The sequence below is a fragment of the Pogoniulus pusillus genome, chromosome 5 (genome assembly GCF_015220805.1).
Source record: "Pogoniulus pusillus isolate bPogPus1 chromosome 5, bPogPus1.pri, whole genome shotgun sequence".
Lineage (NCBI taxonomy): Eukaryota > Metazoa > Chordata > Aves > Piciformes > Lybiidae > Pogoniulus > Pogoniulus pusillus.
In genome coordinates this window covers 5,706,142-5,726,488 of record NC_087268.1, presented here as the reverse complement: position 1 = coordinate 5,726,488, position 20,347 = coordinate 5,706,142, and the positions used below count along the sequence as shown (strand labels likewise).

The 20,347-nt window shown below is 41.4% G+C and overlaps 1 protein-coding gene across 7 annotated transcripts in view; it reads right to left on the bottom strand.

Annotated features, from left to right (window-relative positions):
• FRMPD4 (FERM and PDZ domain containing 4) overlaps window positions 1-20,347 on the bottom strand; it is a 318,694-nt gene that overhangs the window by 7,403 nt on the left and 290,944 nt on the right. For 6 of the 7 annotated variants that reach the window (XM_064143073.1, XM_064143067.1, XM_064143069.1 and 3 more), the window contains exons 6-13: window positions 18,077-18,181; window positions 16,800-16,907; window positions 13,259-13,390; window positions 11,756-11,875; window positions 10,889-11,025; window positions 9,785-9,911; window positions 6,405-6,494; window positions 4,528-4,710 (exon numbers count right to left, since the gene is read on the bottom strand). In XM_064143073.1, coding sequence (XP_063999143.1) covers window positions 4,528-4,710; window positions 6,405-6,494; window positions 9,785-9,911; window positions 10,889-11,025; window positions 11,756-11,875; window positions 13,259-13,390; window positions 16,800-16,907; window positions 18,077-18,181 — 1,002 coding nt within the window. The remainder of the gene's footprint in view (window positions 1-4,527; window positions 4,711-6,404; window positions 6,495-9,784; window positions 9,912-10,888; window positions 11,026-11,755; window positions 11,876-13,258; window positions 13,391-16,799; window positions 16,908-18,076; window positions 18,182-20,347) is intronic. The other variant, XM_064143068.1, reaches the window with a different exon arrangement.

Here is a 20,347-nt window from a genome sequence, read left to right as displayed (position 1 = left end):
AAACACAGTAGTGAGATTAAAGCTATCATTACACAGCAGCACAGTAAATACTGCAGTGACAGCTTAAAAGATTTCAGTGTTTGTGGCCTGGAATTAACAAAGAGAGAAGTGATGAAAAAATAAGCAGATAAACAGAGACAAAGAGAATGGTAAAAGAAGAGAGGAGATTAGCAAAGAAAACAAACTCAAAGCATTTAGAAAAAGAAAGATCTAACAAAAATGACAGACCTCAGGGCTTTGACAAACTGTGGCTGCTAGGTTAGTGAGAATCAAACACAAGACTTCTATGTGAAACAAACTTTCTTTGATTCTCTTTTGTTTTGCCATACATTTCTTTGCCTAAAAGTTTTGTTCATGGCTTTGTGGCTTTGAACAGCCAAAGCTGTTATTCTCAAGTTTATTTTAAGGTGGCTTGCTTCTATGACTCCTAGAGAGGAAATCAAAATGAAGACCTTGCTGTGATACAATAGACAAAAAATTACCTTAGACAGCTCGTCTTATCACTTAAGAGTTTGTAGTGACTTGTAGCTATGTGGATGTTCCTGACAATTTATCAGACCCTAGCATGCAGAGCCCACAGTCACAAGATAGATGCAAGGAACTGCATCATTAGTTCCAGCAGGAACACACAAGGATGGTCCTCCAAATTACTCACCCCCTTACTAGTGAAAAGACAACACACTGTGACAGAGGCTGTGGCCAAAACATCACCATGGCTTACCACCAAACTCACACTAGGTTTGAAATCATTCTAAATTATTTTAGACAAAAATATCCCAGGAGCCCTGAGTCAACAGGTTTCAGCAAGATGGAAAAAATGTTGCTTTTAAAATGTTTTGTGCTATAGTTCAAGCTTTGATTCAATACATGCATCTTTCAAGGCACTCAGTTATAGCTATGAAAGTTAACTACAAGTTATTGAACCTGCAATGGGACAATTAATCTCTGTTCTTTCAAGTGACTACTAAAAATTAACATTTGAAATGCTACATTCATCTCAATTCATCTACATTTGTGGATGATCTCCACAAATCTCAGGTTACTGAAAACAGTGCTGTGAGACACCAGCAATCTGCTGAACAGTCCTGTGGCAGCTAAACTTTTACTGCCTGCTTCTGACAAAGAATACATGCTTGAGAAGACATTAAAAAGAACCAAAAAGAAAAGAAAACTCCAAACTTCCTATTAATTTGTTCATTAAGAAAATGTTGACATAGCTTTGCATATTAAGAATCTGGATATATGACCTGCTACCTTAGGTAAGTCAAAAGATGAAAACTTGAGATGTCATTACCTACCTGCATTACATTGCCTGCATCAGGAATGGTGTGGTCAGCAGGAGCAGGGAGGTCATTCTGCCCCTGTACTCTGCACTGGTTACACCACACCTTGAGTACTGTGTCCAGTTCTGGGCCCCCCAGTTTAGGAGGGACATTGAGATGCTTGAGCGTGTCCAGAGAAGGGCAACGAGGCTGGGGAGAGGCCTTGAGCACAGCCCTACGAGGAGAGGCTGAGGGAGCTGGGATTGGTTAGCCTGGAGAAGAGGAGGCTCAGGGGAGACCTTATTGCTGTCTACAACTACCTGAGGGGAGGTTGTAGCCAGGAGGAGGTTGCTCTCTTCTCTCAGGTGGCCAGCACCAGCACGAGAGGACACAGCCCCAAGCTGCGCCAGGGGAGATTTAGGCTGGAGGTGAGGAGAAAGTTCTTCACTGAGAGAGTCATTGGACACTGGAATGGGCTGCCTGGGGAGGTGGTGGAGTCACCGTCCCTGGAGCTGTTCAAGGCAGGATTGGACGTGGCACTTGGTGCCATGGTCTAGCCTTGAGCTCTGTGGTAAAGGGTTGGACTTGATGGTCTGTGAGGTCTCTTCCAACCTTGGTGATCCTGTGATACTGTGATACTGTGGCCTTCTAAGTGCTGCTTTTTACATATGAGTAGATGGGAAGGATGAAATTTCCACACTACCTTCTCCACCTGTAAAAAGGTGATAACAGCTTTATCACAAAAGGGCTATGAGATTAGCACAGTAATGCAAATAAATTTACTTGAGGTCCTCAGACATTAGTGTTGTCAAGTCAGGTGGAAGAGATGCTGTGCTCACCAACCTGTACACTTCTCTTAAGTTACTGTCAAAGAGCCTCTAGATTAATTTACAGAAAAGTTTTTCCATTAACTTACATATAAGGAAACAGTTCCAGGTAAACAAACCCAAAGCATCCAAAGCAAAAGCTCAGGCAAAAATTCCTTGTGTATATGTTGGTTGGGGTTTTTTTTGTGTTTGTCAGCAAAAAAGTACTGTTATCACAGTATCACAGGATCATCTGGGTTGGAAGAGACCTCACAGATCATCAAGTCCAACCCTTTACCACAGAGCTCAAGGCTAGACCATGGCACCAAGTGCCACGTCCAACCTTGCCTTGAACAGCTCCAGGGACGGCGACTCCACCACCTCCCGGGCTTTAATAGAATATTTAAGTTACAATGAGAACTCTTCCTTCAAACTCTGATTATCCTGATTAATGCTTTAGACAATCCATGAAGTCTTTCACTGCAAAACCAATCAGAAACCACACCAAGCTCAACCAGGACAATATAGTATACAGAACTCCACTCATTGGCACTAGATGCTACAGACACAAATTGTTAGTGTTAAGAGGGATTTAAGAGAACTTAAATGTCTATAGGTAGATGAAGAGCATCTATGAATACATTATGTAGAGTAAAGCACTGAACTGGAATTATAAAGGCAAAGAAAAAAAACCTTGGATTTTTACAGTTTATTTCATTGGTAAGCACTATGGGATTACTGGCAGTGACCTTTGCAGATAAAACAATGGATTACAGGAGATGCTGAGCTGATGTAGCTGGTGATTTTCTTTAATGGTAATAATATTGTCTATTACACTTGAAGGAACTTCTAGTCTGTCAAGGAGCTGCAAAAAAATGCCCAGGCAGCCAGAAGGCCACAGTATCACAGTATCACAGTATCACAGTATCACCAAGGTTGGAAGAGACCTCACAGATCATCAAGTCCAACCCTTTACCACAGTGCCCAAGGCTAGACCATGGCACCAAGTGCCACATCCAACCTTGCCTTGAACTGCCCCAGGGACGACGACTCCACCACCTCCCCAGGCAGCCCATTCCAGTGTCCAATGACTCTCTCAGTGAAGAACTTTCTCCTCACCTCGAGCCGAAATTTCCCCTGGCGCAGCCTGAGGCTGTGTCCTCTTGTTCTGGAGCTGGCCACCTGAGAGAAGAGAGCAACCTCCTCCTGGCCACAACCACCCTTCAGGTAGTTGTAGACAGCAATAAGGTCACCCCTGAGCCTCCTCTTCTCCAGGCTAAACAACCCCAGCTCCCTAAGCCTCTCCTCGTAGGGCTGTGCTCGAGGCCTCTCCCCAGCCTCGTCGCCCTTCTCTGGACACGCTCAAGCATCTCAATGTCTCCTAAACTGGGGGGCCCAGAACTGAACGCAGTACTCGAGGTGTGGTCTGACCAGTGCAGAGTACAGGGGCAGAATGACCTCCCTGCTCCTGCTGACCACACCACTCCTGATGCAGGCCAGGATGCCACTGGCTCTCTTGGCCACCTGGGCACACTGCTGGCTCATGTTCAGGCGGGTATCAATCAGTACCCCCAGATCCCTCTCTGTCTGGCTGCTCTCCAGCCACTCCGACCCCAGCCTGTATCTCTTCATGGGGTTGTTGTGGCCAAAGTGCAGCACCCTGCACTTTGAGCTATTGAACCCCATCCCTTTGGACTCTGCCCATCTGTCCAGGCGGTCAAGGTCCCGCTGCAGAGCCCTTCTGCCCTCCAGCTCAGTCACATCTGCCCCCAGCTTAGTGTCATCTGCAAACTTGCTGATGACTGACTCGATGCCAATGGCATCCTGGCCTGTTTCAGGAGAAGAGGAGGCTCAGGGGAGAAATTATTGCTCTCTACAACTACCTGAAAGGAGGCTGTAGCCATGTGGGGGTTGGTCTCTTCTCCCAGGCAACCAGTGACAGAACAAGACACAGTCTCAAGCTGTGCTGGGGAGGTTTAGGCTGGTCATTAGGAAAAAAGTTCTTCACAGAAAAAGTGACTGGCCATTGGAATGGGCTGCCCGGGGAGGTGGTGGAGTCCCTGTCCTTGGAAGAGTTTAAAAAGGGGGTGGATGTGGCACTTGGTGCCGCGATTTAGTTGATTAGATGGTGTTGGGTGATAGGTTGGAGTTGATCTTGGAGGTCTTTTCCAACCTGATTAATTCTGTGACTTTGTGAAAATAGGCAAATTGCATCATCACATCTTCCCAATCAAGGAAGACAAGAAAGCAAGTTGCTTGGGGTCAGACAAGAGAAAAATCAAAACAGAATACAAGTGCTGCAAAGCCCCAGTCTAGTACACCACAGGCTAAAGAAGAGCTAAAAATACACCCTCAGAATAGAATTAACAGGAAGATGTTTAGAACTTGATCAAGCATTAAATAAAGACAAACCCACTATTTAAAGATGTAATTACAAATATCATCATCGACAAACTTACTTTTACATCTAAGACATGCAGCTCGACTCTAACATTGCTTTCATCTTCTGTAAACATCTCAATCCTATTCACATGGCTGAAGTCTGCCAGGAGAGCCACCAAGTTTGTTTTGGTGTTTATCACGTGGCTGATTCCATACCGTGGCCCTACCAACAGAGTCACTTCCGAACGTTTTTCTCCCTGCTTTAGCAGAAGAAAAGAAGGCAAAAGTTAAAATAAAAACCATGAGAGGTGCTGGATGGTGACAGAAATTGTCATTTTGATGGAGCTACTTTTGCATGGCATTTCTACATTAAAAATGATTGTGTTTCTCTAAGAAGATACAAGAGCACACTTGATTTATAATTAAAAACAAAAAGTAAAGGAATTTGCTGCTGGATGCCAATTGTATTTCAGATGGACAGGTGCACAGACAATGAAAATCTTTGCCACTGAGACATTTCCAGACTAATAGATTTAGCATTCTATAGTTCTTTGGGTGATGCTTTTTGCCAAAAAGTTGCTACCTGTATCCTAATCCCCACCCAGCAGAATTCCAACTTTAACAGGAATGTTATTTTTTCATATGTAGAAAAAAAAAATGGTTCAATTAACAACTGGTTTTGAAGCATATGTGTTGTGGAGGGCCCATAGGCCCAAAATAGGCTTATACATGCTTTGTCTTGCCTGGACATGTTTTTCTGCCCACACCAGAGGAAAACACATTAAATGAACACAAAGGGGGCACAATAGTCCTGGTGTCATAAAGTCTGGCCTGCCCAGGGCCCCTGGTTGTGTAACACGGTTGGATAAGCCCACACAACTAGCTTATGGCTCACGGAGTGCAAGGCCCATGTGATCCCCATATTTGGGAGGTCCAGGCCTGTGTTTGTTGCCTATTATGGAATGGTTTGGCTAACTGCCAAGCTGATTGGTCATTCTGGTGGCCAAAGGGCCATTAATCTCAGCTCACATCTAATAAATAGAGGTACACAGGTAAACAATGTGCTCACCTGCAGTGCTCACTCTAATGCTTGCCTGCCTGCTTGCTATTTGCCTGTGCTATCTGCTTTTCTCTACAGAGACAGAGTGTCCCACAGTCTCCCGTGCAGCCACGCACCCTATTGCACGCCTGCCGCCTTGTCACTGCCTGGTAAACTCCACTGCTGCGAGTTACCAGGAGCAGACCCTGGATTGCCTGCACGCCATCGGCCTGTGTGGTCAGCGGGACATTGTGCTGAGACTGCACCACATCCTGCCTCTACACCTGAGGTCCTGCCAGAAGAAGCTAGGAGGACAAGGTCAGAGATGTCTGCATCCTTTCCCCTGAAGCCAGGAGGATCCACAGCCTTAAAGTCCACAGGCAGAGTTCCCGAAGATTGGACCCTTGTATAGGCTGTGTTGTAGCCTCTGAGGGTGATTATAATTAATAAGAATTTGTGACTAAATGCTTTAATGCCTCTGTAATTCTATTGCCTTCTGCCATAGAGCAGAAAGAGCTCCTTGGGCCCATCTACTGGGCAAACGGTGTATTGACCCCAGGCGGCATACTGACCACAATGATTCTCGCTGTTTATTGTTTGAATGTTTGCTAGTTATTAACAAGTTACTGTTTGATGTTATTCCTAGAATGTCTTCCATAACTGTGTAAGAACAAATCTTGATATTAAAATTCAGTGGTTGGGGTGGCAAGAGCTCAGAATATTGAAATTAACAAATGATATATTTTTATAGCATATCCTCTCGCATCAATTAATTTCTCCCTTCCACAACAATATGAATAGACTCTAAACTTCTAAATAAGTATATATGGCCCAGCTCTAGCAAAAAAAAAGAGTATTTTGAGTTAAAAAAATAAAAGCAAGAGAACAGAGAGACTATTTCAAGAGTAATATTACCACTAGTGTTGCCTTGAAAACACGCCCTCCATATAATCGCAGATCACTGAGGAACTTCAGATAATGCACCTTGGCTTGCAGAGCAGATAGCTAAGGAAGGAGAAACAGCAGTAAGAGCTAGTGGTGGAAATCAATACGGTATCTAAGTCAGAAAGAAAATGTAATGGTGTAGTCTAAGGAGAACACAGTGCAAAGCCTGAAACTGAATCATTAGATGTTGGGAATAGTAATATTAAATGTAGTGATTCTATGGAATTGTCTGAATATTATATGCTGGAACATAAGGCATGGACAGGCGAGAGTGCACGAGCTCAGTAAGTGCTGAGTTGAGATAAAATGGAAGGTTGGAATGACCTTAGAGAATGGTGTAACAAATATAAACAAATGTGAGGCTGGAGCCTGTGGTTTTCGCCTGTCTCTGCTGACTTAGATTGCTTAGACACAATGTACATATTGCTGAGAGAATATGATGAGTCTCTACGCTAATTAGTATGTAATTTCTAACGCAAATACATGTAACCAATTGCAGTTCAATACAATGTGTAGCCTTCTGATGAAAGGTACAAAAACACATGTTTGGAATGCAATAAACAGATTGGATTGGCTTGTATCAGGCTTCTTCTTTGCCTCGTCTCTTCTGCTGCCTATGGCATTGAAGCCCGTGGCGATTAGATATTTGAATTTCAGCTATGGAGTAACAATTTCATTCTCAATTTAAGATCTTGCTTGTTAGGTTAAAATGCAGTGAGGACTTGTGTATGGGCGTATCAGAGCACTGCAAGAAGATCATAACTGCTCCAGAGAAAGGAAAATGTTAAACTATTCAGATTAAACATCTGTTCGTTGAGGGATTTCAAGGCTAGACAGCAGCTTTCCATTCATAATCACGATCAGCTCTTAAATGTTTATGTACCTATACAGAGAGAGAGAACAAAGTGCTGTTGTTGGCTATGTGCATTACATTTTGCTAGGTACTTGTGACATATGGCATGTTATTTCACTCCATCACTACATCTCCTACTTTTTAAAACAAACCTCTTCCACTACATATAGTAGGGAACAAATCTGAAAGCTAAATACAGTACATCAATACATATGATCATACCATGACCAGGCCATAATTTATCTCAGTTTTTCCTTCTCTGAACTTAAATTAACTGCTTAAAACGAAACAAATGGAAATATTTTATAAAGCTGAATGACGACAAGAAACAGTTCATTCAGTCTGGAGTCAACACTTATACCTCACCGGCATAAGTCCTTACATCTGGACTCTTAAGTGGTAAGATAAAACAAACTCTTGCCATTTGTTATTTTCAGTTCAGCCACTAGATTTCTAATTTAAAAACTTATGAACTCGAACAGCACTTCAAGAGCCTCTATCCTAAGGTTTTTCTAGACACCAAAGAGGAAATTGATTTGGAGCAGGGCAACTAGTTTATGTTTTCCCCTTCTCTTCACTGGGTGTTCACTTGGTGGAGAAAGACATAGGGGTTGTTTAAAACAGGAAAATTCTGAGAATGACAGGCTTCCCTTCATGCAAAGGGAGAGTAGACTCCCAAAAGATACTATGTCCAGTTCTGGGCCCCTCAATTCAAGAGAGATGTTGAGGTGCTGGAACATGTCCAGAGAAGGGCAACAAAGCTGGTGAGGGGCCTGGAGCACAAATCCTATGAGGAGAGGCTGAGGGAGCTGGGGGTGTGCAGCCTGCAGAAGAGGAGGCTCAGGGGTGATCTTATTACTGTCTACAACTACCTGAAAGGGCATTGTAGCCAGGTGGGGGGTGGTCTCTTCTCCCAGGCAACCAGCAATAGAACAAGGGGACACAGTCTCAAGTTGTGCCAGGGTAGGTATAGGCTGGATATTAGGAAGAAGTTCTTCACAGAGAGAGTGATTGGCATTGGAATGGGCTGCCCAGGGAGGTGGTGGAGTCACCATCCCTGGGGGTGTTCAAGAAAAGCCTGGATGAGGCACTTAGTGCCATGGTCTAGTTGATTGGTTAGGGCTGGGTGATAGGTTGGACTGGCTGATCTTGGAGGTCTCTTCCAACCTGGTTGATTCTATGATTCTATAAGGTGACAATGAGCTCAGATGCTTTGTTTCTGAAACCTGTCTGATAACAAATCTCAAATTGAAAAGAATGAGGCAAAACCAATGAAGTCCTCTTGCTGCAGGAAGGGACTGTTGCAACCTCTCTTCCACCAAGAACTGATACTGTAATGCTACTGTCATCACCTGCAAGGCCTGCAGCAGCAGTGGCTTCCAAAAGAACCATGAATTTACACTAGCACAAACAATAAGCAAATGGCATTACATAGCTTTAGCTTTGGCAGTATGGGACATGTGCAGTGGCATGCATTTCTCAGCAACATTGTCTTGTCAAAAAGGTGGCCTTTTCTCCCTGAGCATCACAAATCAAACACATAGAGCTACATTCACAGTCATGATATGCTGGACTGGATGATCTTGAGGATCTCTTCCAACCTGGTTGATTCTGTGATTCTATGATGTGATCTGAAACCTCCAAGCAAGATTTCTGCTGATCACAACAAACCTTTGCTCAGGCACCAAGGTGTTTGGGTTTTATTCCTCTCAGAAACACGGTGTCATCAAGCAGAATACAGCTCATTTTACATTTTAGCTAGTCACTCAGGTTCTTTTCATGAGGAGAAACAGGCATTTCTGGGACACAAGTCATCTGACCTATTTTGGGTTCCTAATGTGGGATGAGATGAGTCGCTCTCTAAAAGTGCTGTTTCTCTCCATTGACTACAAAGAGAGAATCGATGACATGCATAAAGAAACCTCATTAGCTGTATGCACATAACAAAGGCATTTCTCAGCAACACTGTCTTCTACAAGCTTTTTTTCCGGCTTATGTGAAAGTTTAGTGCTAAGAAAAGCATTTTACAGCAGCAAGAAGCATCATTTGTTGTAAGAATCAACATCTATTCAGTTTGATCTTGGTCAGCGAGAAGTCTCTGCCCACAGCATAATGGAAACCAATCCTGAAAAGCATCATTTATGTCAGGCCCACAGGATAACCTGTTTCAGATGAAAGCATCACAGAACAATAACTTTCCCAACTAAGCCTCCCATTAACAGGAAGTACTAAATGAGTTAAAAGAAAGAATCCTTATGACACATGAAGTATTAATAACCACTTCCCTGGCATTCTCAAGATAAGGAGATCGTTGAGTTGGGGTATAATTAATTATTTTTAATTGCTCTTGGCTATGTTGTATCGAGCACCAAAAGTTAAAGCTTTGAAAATATAATGGCTAGGTGTTTTTCCAAGGGATTAACTTTAAATGTTTCCCATGCAAGCCATCCTTTCTATTATTTAGAATGCATTTTTCATTAAGATGCAAATGTAATACCTTTTTACCCGGAGGAACCAGGTTTTGATTTGCTTTGACAAGGTGTGAAAGTGCTTTCTTTATGTTCTTTTCTTTCATGCTTTGCAGCACAGCAGATGGAAGAAAAGTCTCTAATCCCCATTCTTTTCTGCAATAAAAGGCATATATTTAATGTCACATTCTTGTGATGATTATTTATCTAAACATTGGTGACTATGATGCCAAGTGAACAAACACCTGGAAACAGAAGAACTGAACAAGAAGTTTTTCAATACCATGTTATTTTCTGTATTCAAACTATGCATTACTTGTGAAAAAAACATGCTTTAAAATGTTATATAATCTCTCTTCCATCCCATCTCTTCCACTGTGCCATTTGCAGCATAAATCTAAAGGTTTTATGTTCAAAGTCAGTGCTGTGTTTTCAAAACACCACTTAATTACACAGGCAAGTGCCATTACAGAATTAAAACTGTAGTAGACTTAACAACATAATGGCAAATTTATGTTTCCTTCAGCAAGGTGGACAAACTCCAAAAGATTGAGTATGCCACAGTTACATTTCCAATGTGCAACCACAGAACACATTTTGGGGGTTGGGGTTTTGTATATTTTTTTTTAAACTCCAAACAGATGTACCCAGAGTTGCACCTTGGAAAATTGCTTCTTCTTTGTCTTAGAACCATAGAATGATTCTTCTTTGTAGATATAGATGCCTATTTTCCAGCATAAAATAAATGCTTGCTGGGTTACAATGTATATTTAGGAAACCTTACAAATGGAATTGAAGACCCTGCAGTCTTCACAACCAATAGACCATCTACATTCCTACTAAAGCCTTAAGCATCAGACCATAAGAAGTTAGATTTGACCATCAAATAACTGAAAGCAAATATGTTAATCTTACTTACATTTATATGCCATTTCACATGTCTAAAACAGATGACTAAAAGGTAAATGGACCACAAAGTGACTACTTAATGCACTTGAACAAATCCCAGCAAAAAATAATATGAACCTAAAATTGGTGCACACATATAGGCATATTAAAGAAACAACCTTAAAGAACCTACAACTTACTCCTAATGCTTCCCTTCTAAAGCACACATTGCATTCTCGACTTACTCTATATATTTGAGAGAGATTTTCTGAGTTTGCTTGGTGGTCACAGTTGCAATATACATTTGTAATGCAGCCAAGCGCAGAGCGATGTCGTATTTCAGTTCTGGTCCAAATCTTTCCTGGACCACATCGTTACAGCTCTGCCAAAGAACCAGTAGAGGGAGCATCAAGTTCAAAAATCTTGCACTAAAAATGATTTACAGCCTTTCTTTAAAAACAAATGCATTATAGATATATATGCACACACACACACATTGTGCAAAGCGTAACCCCAAACTCCGATGTAGGACCACACTGAAGGTAGTATGTGGCTTTCAGAGGTGTCTGATGCTCGGTAGGATATGGACACTTCTGAAGAACACATGTGCTTCTGCCAGAGAGCAGAAGGCATTTTGATCTATGCTCTCCTCAATCTTCCTGGGGAGAAGAGTAATCCCCTTTCACAAAGACTGTGGAGAGGATATCTGGACTCATGATAGCAGGATTCTACCTGGTGAGATACCCAGGAGAACTATGTTGCTCGTACATCAGTTTTCTTCTGTATGTTCCTTTTCAGACCTAATTTCTGTCTGATATTACAGTACCAGAAATAAGTATTAGGAATGACTTCAGCTTCACTCTTTCCTAAAGCCAAATGTATTTTGGAGAGCTATCAAAGCATTACTGTTTGGAGAGACTTATGAAAGAAGGGGATGGAGATGATGAAAATTTGCACATTCCTGAAGTGTATTCATTCTCTTTATGCAACAGAAAACCCCAGGATTTACTGCAGACATTATTTCTGTGTGAAGATAGAAATCTATGTATACACTGAGTGCAACTACCTTTTCTATTCTCCTTTACACTGACAATGGGTGTACTTCCACTTACCTGTACATAGAGATATTCAAAAGCAACTGGATCTCTTCTTAAAAGATCAATGGGATCCTTTGGGACAAAGCTAATTCTGAAAAGACATCTCATCTTATGTGAGCTTGGCCTCTGGGTCACCTAAGACAGTGCAACAATCACATTAGAGCTTAGTCAAGCAGCGCGGTTTGTAGTCTTGGGTGTCAGGAACCTGCTTGGGAGCCATTTGGTAGTAGGAAAAGTAAGTCTATTCAACAAAGAGCTTTGTCATGGGCTCCTTTTTGAGTTCTTCACACAAGAACATCAGCTGAAAGATTTTCAGACTCACATAGGCATGACTGCACAATACAACCAAGCCTCAAAGCATTCATTCATTCAAAATCAGAGTGAAAGGACAGAGAAAACAGATCTTAATGAAAACCATCCAAGTGGAATATAAACTGAGTTGTGCTTCAGCAGGACCAAAATACTCATAAACAAGAAGGGCTAGAAGGTTTTAGTGGAGAGGCCACGTTTTATTTCTTTGACTGAGAACACAAGTGAACCACAGCTTGGAAGCTTTTATTGTTACTTTTCTCTTGCTTGTTTTAAGACATTTGGCAATTTGTGAGAAATGAAGCATTTTTTTTCTGAGTTATTCTGGGTTAAGAGTTCTACTCCAGGGCTTCTGATCAAAGCAAATCTCTCCCAAAGCATTAAAAATCAAAAAGAATGCTTTGCATGTTGGTCAGTACAAGCATGCAACGCTGTAATCTGGATATATTCATAGGGCACCATGACATAGGTAATGAATAACTGGATGAAATATTGTAATGGAATGATATATATAATGGCAAAATAAAGTATAAATAAAAGCTCTGGATGGGAATTTCAGAAGCTAACTACACTAGTTTACTCTGATCCTTCTGACTGCACCAAAGATTTAACCAATTACTTCAGAGACAGATAGCTAGGCTGGAAGAGCCAGCTTTGAGTACTTCTGTGTGTTATGCTATCACCACAAGAAAATAACGTTAACATGGCAAAGTCAGGTGCTTAAAGGCTAGAAGAGCCTTTTGGCCCAGGTGGCCAAGAGAGCCAATGGCATCCTGGCCTGCATCAGGAACAGTGTGGCCAGTAGGACAAGGGAAGTTATTCTCCCCCTATACTCAGCACTGGTCAGGCCACAGCTTGAGTACTGTGTCCAGTTCTGGGCTCCTCAATTCAAGAGAGATGTTGAGGTACTGGAACATGTCCAGAGAAGGGCAATGAAGCTGGTGAGGGGCCTGGAACACAAACCCTATGAGGAGAGGCTGAGGGAGCTGGGGGTGTTTAGCCTGGAGAAGAGGAGGCTCAGGGGGGACCTCATTGCTGTCTACAACTACCTGAAGAGAGGTTGTAGCCAGGTGGGGGTTGGTCTCTTCTCACAGACAACCAGCAACAGAACAAGGGGACACAGTCTCAAGTTGTGATGGGGGAAGTCTAGGCTGGATGTTAGGAGGAAGTTGTTGCCAGAGAGTTGTTTTCATATATGATTGCACAAACCTGAGTTAGAGTCTCCTGTTCATGGAGCAAAAGGAGTTTCGTTCCAGATCCTTCAACCCTCTGCTCCAGCATCAAGGAGAAGTGTTCAATACACTTGATGGAAAGCTTTTCTTGGAGTGTTAAGATGACATCCTAATTAACAAAGGACACATAAAATATGTTTACATTAATGCAGCACTCAGGACCCAGCTCATCACTGGCATGCACCCTGCCTGTGCCCAGCACAGAGTAGAAACCCAGATGTTAAATGGGATGACAGTCATGTTTCATGCCTGCTCTGCACAATTGCACAAGACACCATACATGTTCACCTACTGGAAAAAACAGCACTTTTGTATTCAAGCATCCTTGGGATGGTAGCAGATGTGGATGTGAAAAAGTATACACAAGGGATTGCTGTGAATGGACACCTTTCAGTGCAGCTTAACGTACAAATTATACTTGCATGGCCCTTAAATCATGTCTCCTGGAAATAAAACCTCTCCATCAGCAAACAGGAGATCATCTTGCACCTATTCCTCTCACTTACTGCTGGGGCAGTGACACCAAGCAGTGCAAACCAAATGCATATGTTCAACAACAACAAAATTAAATAAATGGTCTTTTTTGTTGATGGCAAGGATGATTTTTTTAAAGTCCACTTCTTGATTTTTTTAATGTTGACATAAAAGTCAAGAGGCCAATGGGATGAGATTGAACAAGGCCAAGTGTCGTGCTTTGGCATCTCAACTCTACTATCTGACTTAGGGGACACAGTCTCAAGTTGTGCCGGGGGAAGGACAGGCTGGATGTTAGGAGGAAGTTGTTGCCAGAGAGAGTGATTGGCATTGGAATGGGCTGCCCAGGGAGGTGGTGGAGGCACTGACCCTGGAGGTGTTGAAGAAAAGCCTGGCTGAGGCACTTAGTGCCATGGTCTAGTTGACTGGCTAGGGCTGGGTGCTAGGTTGGCCTGGATGATCTTGGAGGTCTCTTCCAACCTGGTTGATTCTATGATTCTATGCAGAACAATAGCTCTAAATTCATAGGCCATGCCTATTTATAATGCAAACCTCATTTTCAGTGAATTTAGTTAGTGGTTTTTTATTTTCCCACTGGATCATGTCTAAGGGTAATTCACTGGAGAGCAATAGTTTCTAAAATAACAGCTAACAGACCTCCTCATGAAAGCATTCAATCAATCCCTACTTTACCTTCATTTAATACTTTGTAAATATATGCAGAGTATCATTATCACCTGGCAAGGTATCTTTTGCTTTAGGGAATGTAGTAGGCAAGAAGAAATATTTAGCAACTCATAATTTAAAAAGAGTTTCACATTATGCTGGTGAAAAGATTAAAACATTTCTATCCATCCATCCAAAAGCTGCTTAGATATATGTAAGTATCCAGATGGATAAGGATTACTAAAATAATGATGAACCATAATCCAAGTGTTTTGACATAATTTAGGAAGATTAATTGATCAATTACAGTATGTTTATGGAAAATCAACACCATATTGGCAGAAGGATGAAAAATGTATGTAGGAGGAGGACAACTCCATACATTGTAAAGAATGTAAGATGGTATTAATAGATTGCAAGCATCCACTCTAAATAACGGAAGTTAATGTTATACTCTTCTGACTAATGGGGAATTTATATTTATATTTTTTATTTATAATCCCAAAGGGCTTAAAAGTAACATGAAAAGACGTAACATTAAAAGTAATTTTAAAAGAAGGTGTAATAATGTCACTGTTTTCTGCTAGCTGTCTCAAATCTCTTAAAATATGATAGTAAGGCACACAGACACTGAATTGCTGAACTAAATTTGTTGCTAGGCTATCCTCTCATCCAATAACTTAAGAGTCAGCTCAGGTCCTACCTCCCAGCAATAAGGAAATCAAGGACTGCAGGTAAGGCACTGGTTGCACCCTCATCGTTAAGTGGGGAGTTACTGGACTGCTCAAAACCCCTGCACTTGCCTTCAATCAACTGGGGCAAGTCTGCTTCTCTCCAGTTTAAGAAAGGAAGCAGTAATCCACACCCACCCACCTCTAATGAGGAATATATACACACATACAAGCAAGAATATTTAATGTGTAGCTGTGCATGACTATGTATTTCGTGTATATATACATATATATAAATACATAACTGTGAATTTACTGAAAAGGAAATTATTCCTAAAAATAGTTAGGATGAGTAAGGTCAAAGCAGGCTTATAACATCATGGGCACAAGTTTCTACTGGGAAGATTTGGACTGGGTGCCAGAAAACTTTTGTTCATCATTCAAATGATAAGACATTGGAATAAACTCCCAAGGGAGGGGGTGGATTCCCTTATGTTAGACAGCTTCAAGGCTCAGCTTTACAGGGTGCTAGGCCATCTCGTTTAAACTATATTCTTGCCCTGAAATATTGGACTAGATGATCTTTGAGGTCAGTTCCAATCTGGTGGTGTATGGATCTATGAATCATTACAGCTAGGTCACTGGGTACACCAAAGAAAAAATGGACTGACAGACTTCAGTATTCCATGTCTGCAGAGCGGAGGCATACATCCATTACCTGCACTCAACATAGGTCTAAAGTATATATATGAACTATAAGCAGACAATGAAGCTAATTTTCAGATGTAATCAGTGTCTGTTTTGTCTTCAGAGTGGAATAAATTTTCTCATATACCATAGTAAATCACTCTCCTTGCTGTTCTGGCTGAGCAGACTGCTGGACTACAGTGCGCACAAAGGCAGTCCTTCTTCAAACAGGCATAGCTTTACAACCCCTGAAAACCAGGAAAAGCTGGCAGTGCAGCCTGTACTGAGCATTCTCACCCATGCACCTCTGTTGTCTCAGTGTCCCAAGAACGCATGCTACCATGAAGTGAAGTAGATTTGGCAACTAATCTTCATTAAAACTAGCTCCCCAAACAAAAACACTCAAGAGGCTGGCAGCATGCCAAACACTGCTAGCCATGCTGCCTACCATGCTACTCCAAGGCATATCAATGATGCCTCTGGTTTAGCAACCTACATGGAATAGTGTCACAGACATTCCCAAACACTCTCAGCTGTGTGCCAGGGCTTCAGCATTTTATTTCTCTATGTCAAACATGCTGTGGAAGGCATAGGGGGCACTACACCGAGACAGGTGATTTATCATTAGCATAACTCTACAATATCCCGTCCCAAGTTCACTGGATGACAAGCTAGATGCTATTTAATTAGCCACAAACATCTTAATCTTCTTAGTTCCCAACTTTTGCTGACAAATCATGCTAGCATTTGGCAGCATATCAAACTAATAGGACCATGCAGTTTTAATTGCGCTCTAGGCACATTAAAATGATCCCTTCCATTTCTTCTTCATTGACAATGCAGTGTATTTTTAGCAGGAGGAAAATGGACCAAAATCTCATCATTTCTTAAGTATGAGTCTGGCCCAAGCTGAACACATTAGTATATGTTGTTCTTAAAGCAAGAAAATTATCCTTACTGAAGGTCTTAAAAAGTTAACTAGCTTTTTTGGCATCTCATGCTAAGATATATCTAACCTACCTTTATTGAAGTGCTGCAGTCAAAACGGAAAGATTTGGTTTGTCCATTTTCAAGATACACTTTCAGAACATTTGGCATGAAAAGAAGTGAATTGTCCTTAACTGTTTCCTGCCAAGCAAATTAGTGAATCAGATTACAACACACAACAAAGGAAATCTGAATTCTCTACAGAAGGATATGGTTCAGATAGAAAGGCAACAACTTAAAGGGAGTGTATTGGCTCAGACTGCAAGCTGAATTAGCAATGCCCTCCCTGCAAATGTCTAGCCATACTTATGACCACTGCACTCTGCAGGTGTCTTTCCTGAAAAAAATAGATCTGGTGGGGTTTTTTTTATGCCTGGATTGGAGTATTTTCTTTCCCTAAATACCTTCTCTCAGACAACAAATGCTATCTCTATTGAAACACTTTCAGCAGAATAGAAAACCAGATGTATAAATGTGTCTTTGAATAGAGTGAGTTATTTAGTGTCTTCAGCCCCCAATATGAGAAATGCAGATTCATTAGTAAGGATTACAATCAAGATGTTTTACCTTCTCTTTATAGCTGGATATTAAATGCTAACGTCTGTCAGCATTTAGGAAAAGCAACCATGTAATATTGCTATTTAATTGTGATGATTCATAACAAGGACAGTAAAATAAACAGGAAAAAGGAAGGGAAACAAAGCTTTAGCTGGTTTGTTTGCTTTTAAGACAGAAATTGCCTTTGACAAAATGCAGTATCAATTTACGTTTGGAAGAGTGTTGGATAAAGACATCAGTGTAGAATGATGTCCTGGTAAATTATGAAAATGAGCTGGGAGTTCATATTTAAGGAGTTCAGTGTCTCTCAAAGGGAAGCTGACTTTGCCCGAGGGCTGGAAACAACAAGTTCAAGTAGATAAATTTTAAAGAGGTCTGTAAGGTAATGCTAATCTGTTTTCCTGACGTGTTGCTTCTCTTGAGCTTATGGGGTTTGCTGCTACAAAATCTTTCTGAAAAGAAAAAAAAAAACCACCACCAAAACAAGTAAGCATTACCAAGACTACAAAAAGGGACATAAATATGCTATCACCACTAGTATTTTAATTGTATTTTAAGGAAGGACACATTTTTCACACTACTACAGGCCTAACAAAACCTCCTGAAAACTTCAGAAACAGAAAAAAACACTTCCCATTGCAAGCCTATCACAGTTGTTCCTACCACGTAGATATCCTTCACTCTCCACTCTTGAGGCATACCTTTGGATTAAATGCTCAGTCCTTCCTGAGGTTAAGTAGTTGAATACTCACCGACACCTGGCCATTGATAATTACTTCTTCTGAGAAGCGCACCTTAACAGGATTGGACTTCAATCTTGCCTTTTTTGCAGCACTAATAAAAGCTGATTTAGGAGACTGGAAGGAAAAATGATGACAAGATATATCACAACATTTCAAGTTAAACATGTTTTCCCTTTTTCAGTTGTTCCCTGCTCCTCACACATTGGGAGCTCCATGTATACAGCATTGCCTTGCATACTATTCACTGAAGAACGGAGATACAGGCAAACTATAGTGCTTCTTCCCAAGAGAATACATAAGTACACACACATATAAAGAATCAGAGATGCAGACTACAGATACTCAAGGTTATCCCACTGTCAGACTGGAGCGATGAGATGAGCTCTTGGTGTACAAACGATTTCCCTGTAGTACTTGCACAATGACTGCTACCCATTAAATGCTTCTGCAGGAACAGACACTGCCCAGTGACCAGCCAGTGACCTCTCCTTCCAACACTGAATGGAAAATTTTTGCATAACCTATGATCCACTAGACACAGATATACACACAGCTTTTGCCAAAAAAAGCTTCTGAGAGCTCTCCAAATGCAGTGGCATCTCACTGCATTGGTCTACTTCAAAGCACAGGTTGGAGCCACCAAAAGGCACCTGCAGGCCATCAGGTTTCCCCTATAGGTATCCCCTACACACTATGCAAGGTTTGCCTTCAAAGATCAGGCATTTTGTGAGACTTCATAGATTAAAAGTCTAGAAAGAGTCCTCCTCATTTTCTTCTGGGACCTAATTGACTTTTACCTACTCCATTATTTAGTGGATTCACCTGTGATCAATTTTAGTCTGTTTGAGGAGTTTGACTAAGAACTAATTTTTAGCAACAAATGAAATATTCACAGTCAACAGGATTTCCATTTTCAGCAGCAGAAGCTTGGTAGCTCTATTTTCAGAGCAGGTTTCAAACAGTGCTTCTGGCACTGCCTAACTCCATAACCAGGGTAATGGGCATCAGAAGAAATTCTGTCTTTGGCTGAAAACCACTGGGCTCTTTCAGGCCAGGTTTTGGTCCATTTGCTTCAGTAAAATGTGAACTGAGATTCTCAGAATCTTCCTCTAACTCCTGAGAAGTAGGCTTACTAATTTTGGATACTGAAAAGACTGATTTGTGTTTCTTTGCCTGTGAGAAATTATAGCAAGCATCAGCAACGATGATCTTGGAATCATTTCCTATTAGCAACGTGGCATGACAGTAGTCCTTGTAAACACAGAAAGTCTTGTCACCATCACTCATCAGCTAACAATCTGCAGGCATAATGGAGCAGTCCAAGGCCACATGCTCTTGTTGCCTCTGATCCCTACTGAAACTACTTTAAAAGTTATTTTCTTTGGAAGCAGAAGTCCTGTTTCTAGTAACTAGCAGGAAGAAGTTTCATTTCTGTATGCCACTGACTTATTATCACATTGAAAATGTGTAGCTATTACCATAGGGTCAGTATCAACCAGTGAACAAGGAATGAAAGATGCCACATTCTCCCAGGAAATATCAGAGCCATCCAATAATTCCTGGAGCACAAAACAGAACCAAGAAATAAAAATGAATGCTTCTTCACTTTTACAGTTCATTCTTTCTTACCTCCTCTCTAGCAGCTATGACCATACATCTTTTTACTCAGTTACACTAAATGACAGAAAATTCAACCCCAGGACCAAACCAAGCTCAGTGCTGAAAAAATGCAGAAGATCCCCCAGAAGATGAGAAACAGCCACAGAAAAGAAGCAAAAGAAAATAAAAGAAAATAAAATGAAATCACAGATAAAAATAGTTAATGTCCCAGGGCAGGGGACTCAAGATATGCCTGCAGTAAGAAGGGACAGCACAGAAATGCTGCAGAAGCATGCTTATGTAGTGTACTCTGGAGATGAATTCCTAGAAACACACATATGCAATAATATTAAGACTAATATGATAATTCCACATCTGTCTTTTTTGATTTCTCTCCTCTCCACACAGTCTCTTTCTGCAGCATGTAAGGGGCCCAAAAGCTATATGGCATCCAAGAAATGGACTGTAACCAGTTGATTCCCACTGCTACTGGGCACCACTGCTGTAGGAGTAGGCTACCAGCTCTCCCTTGCAAGAGGAAAGAGAAAAGAGTGGCTTTCACTTACTCTTCTTGCTGGAAAAGGCTTTTTACAGTTGTTTGCTCTTACTGCAGATGAGTCACCAGTCTGGCCTCTCTTTGCAGGCAGACTGCCAAATTTTCTTCTGGATTCTGGCAAGGTT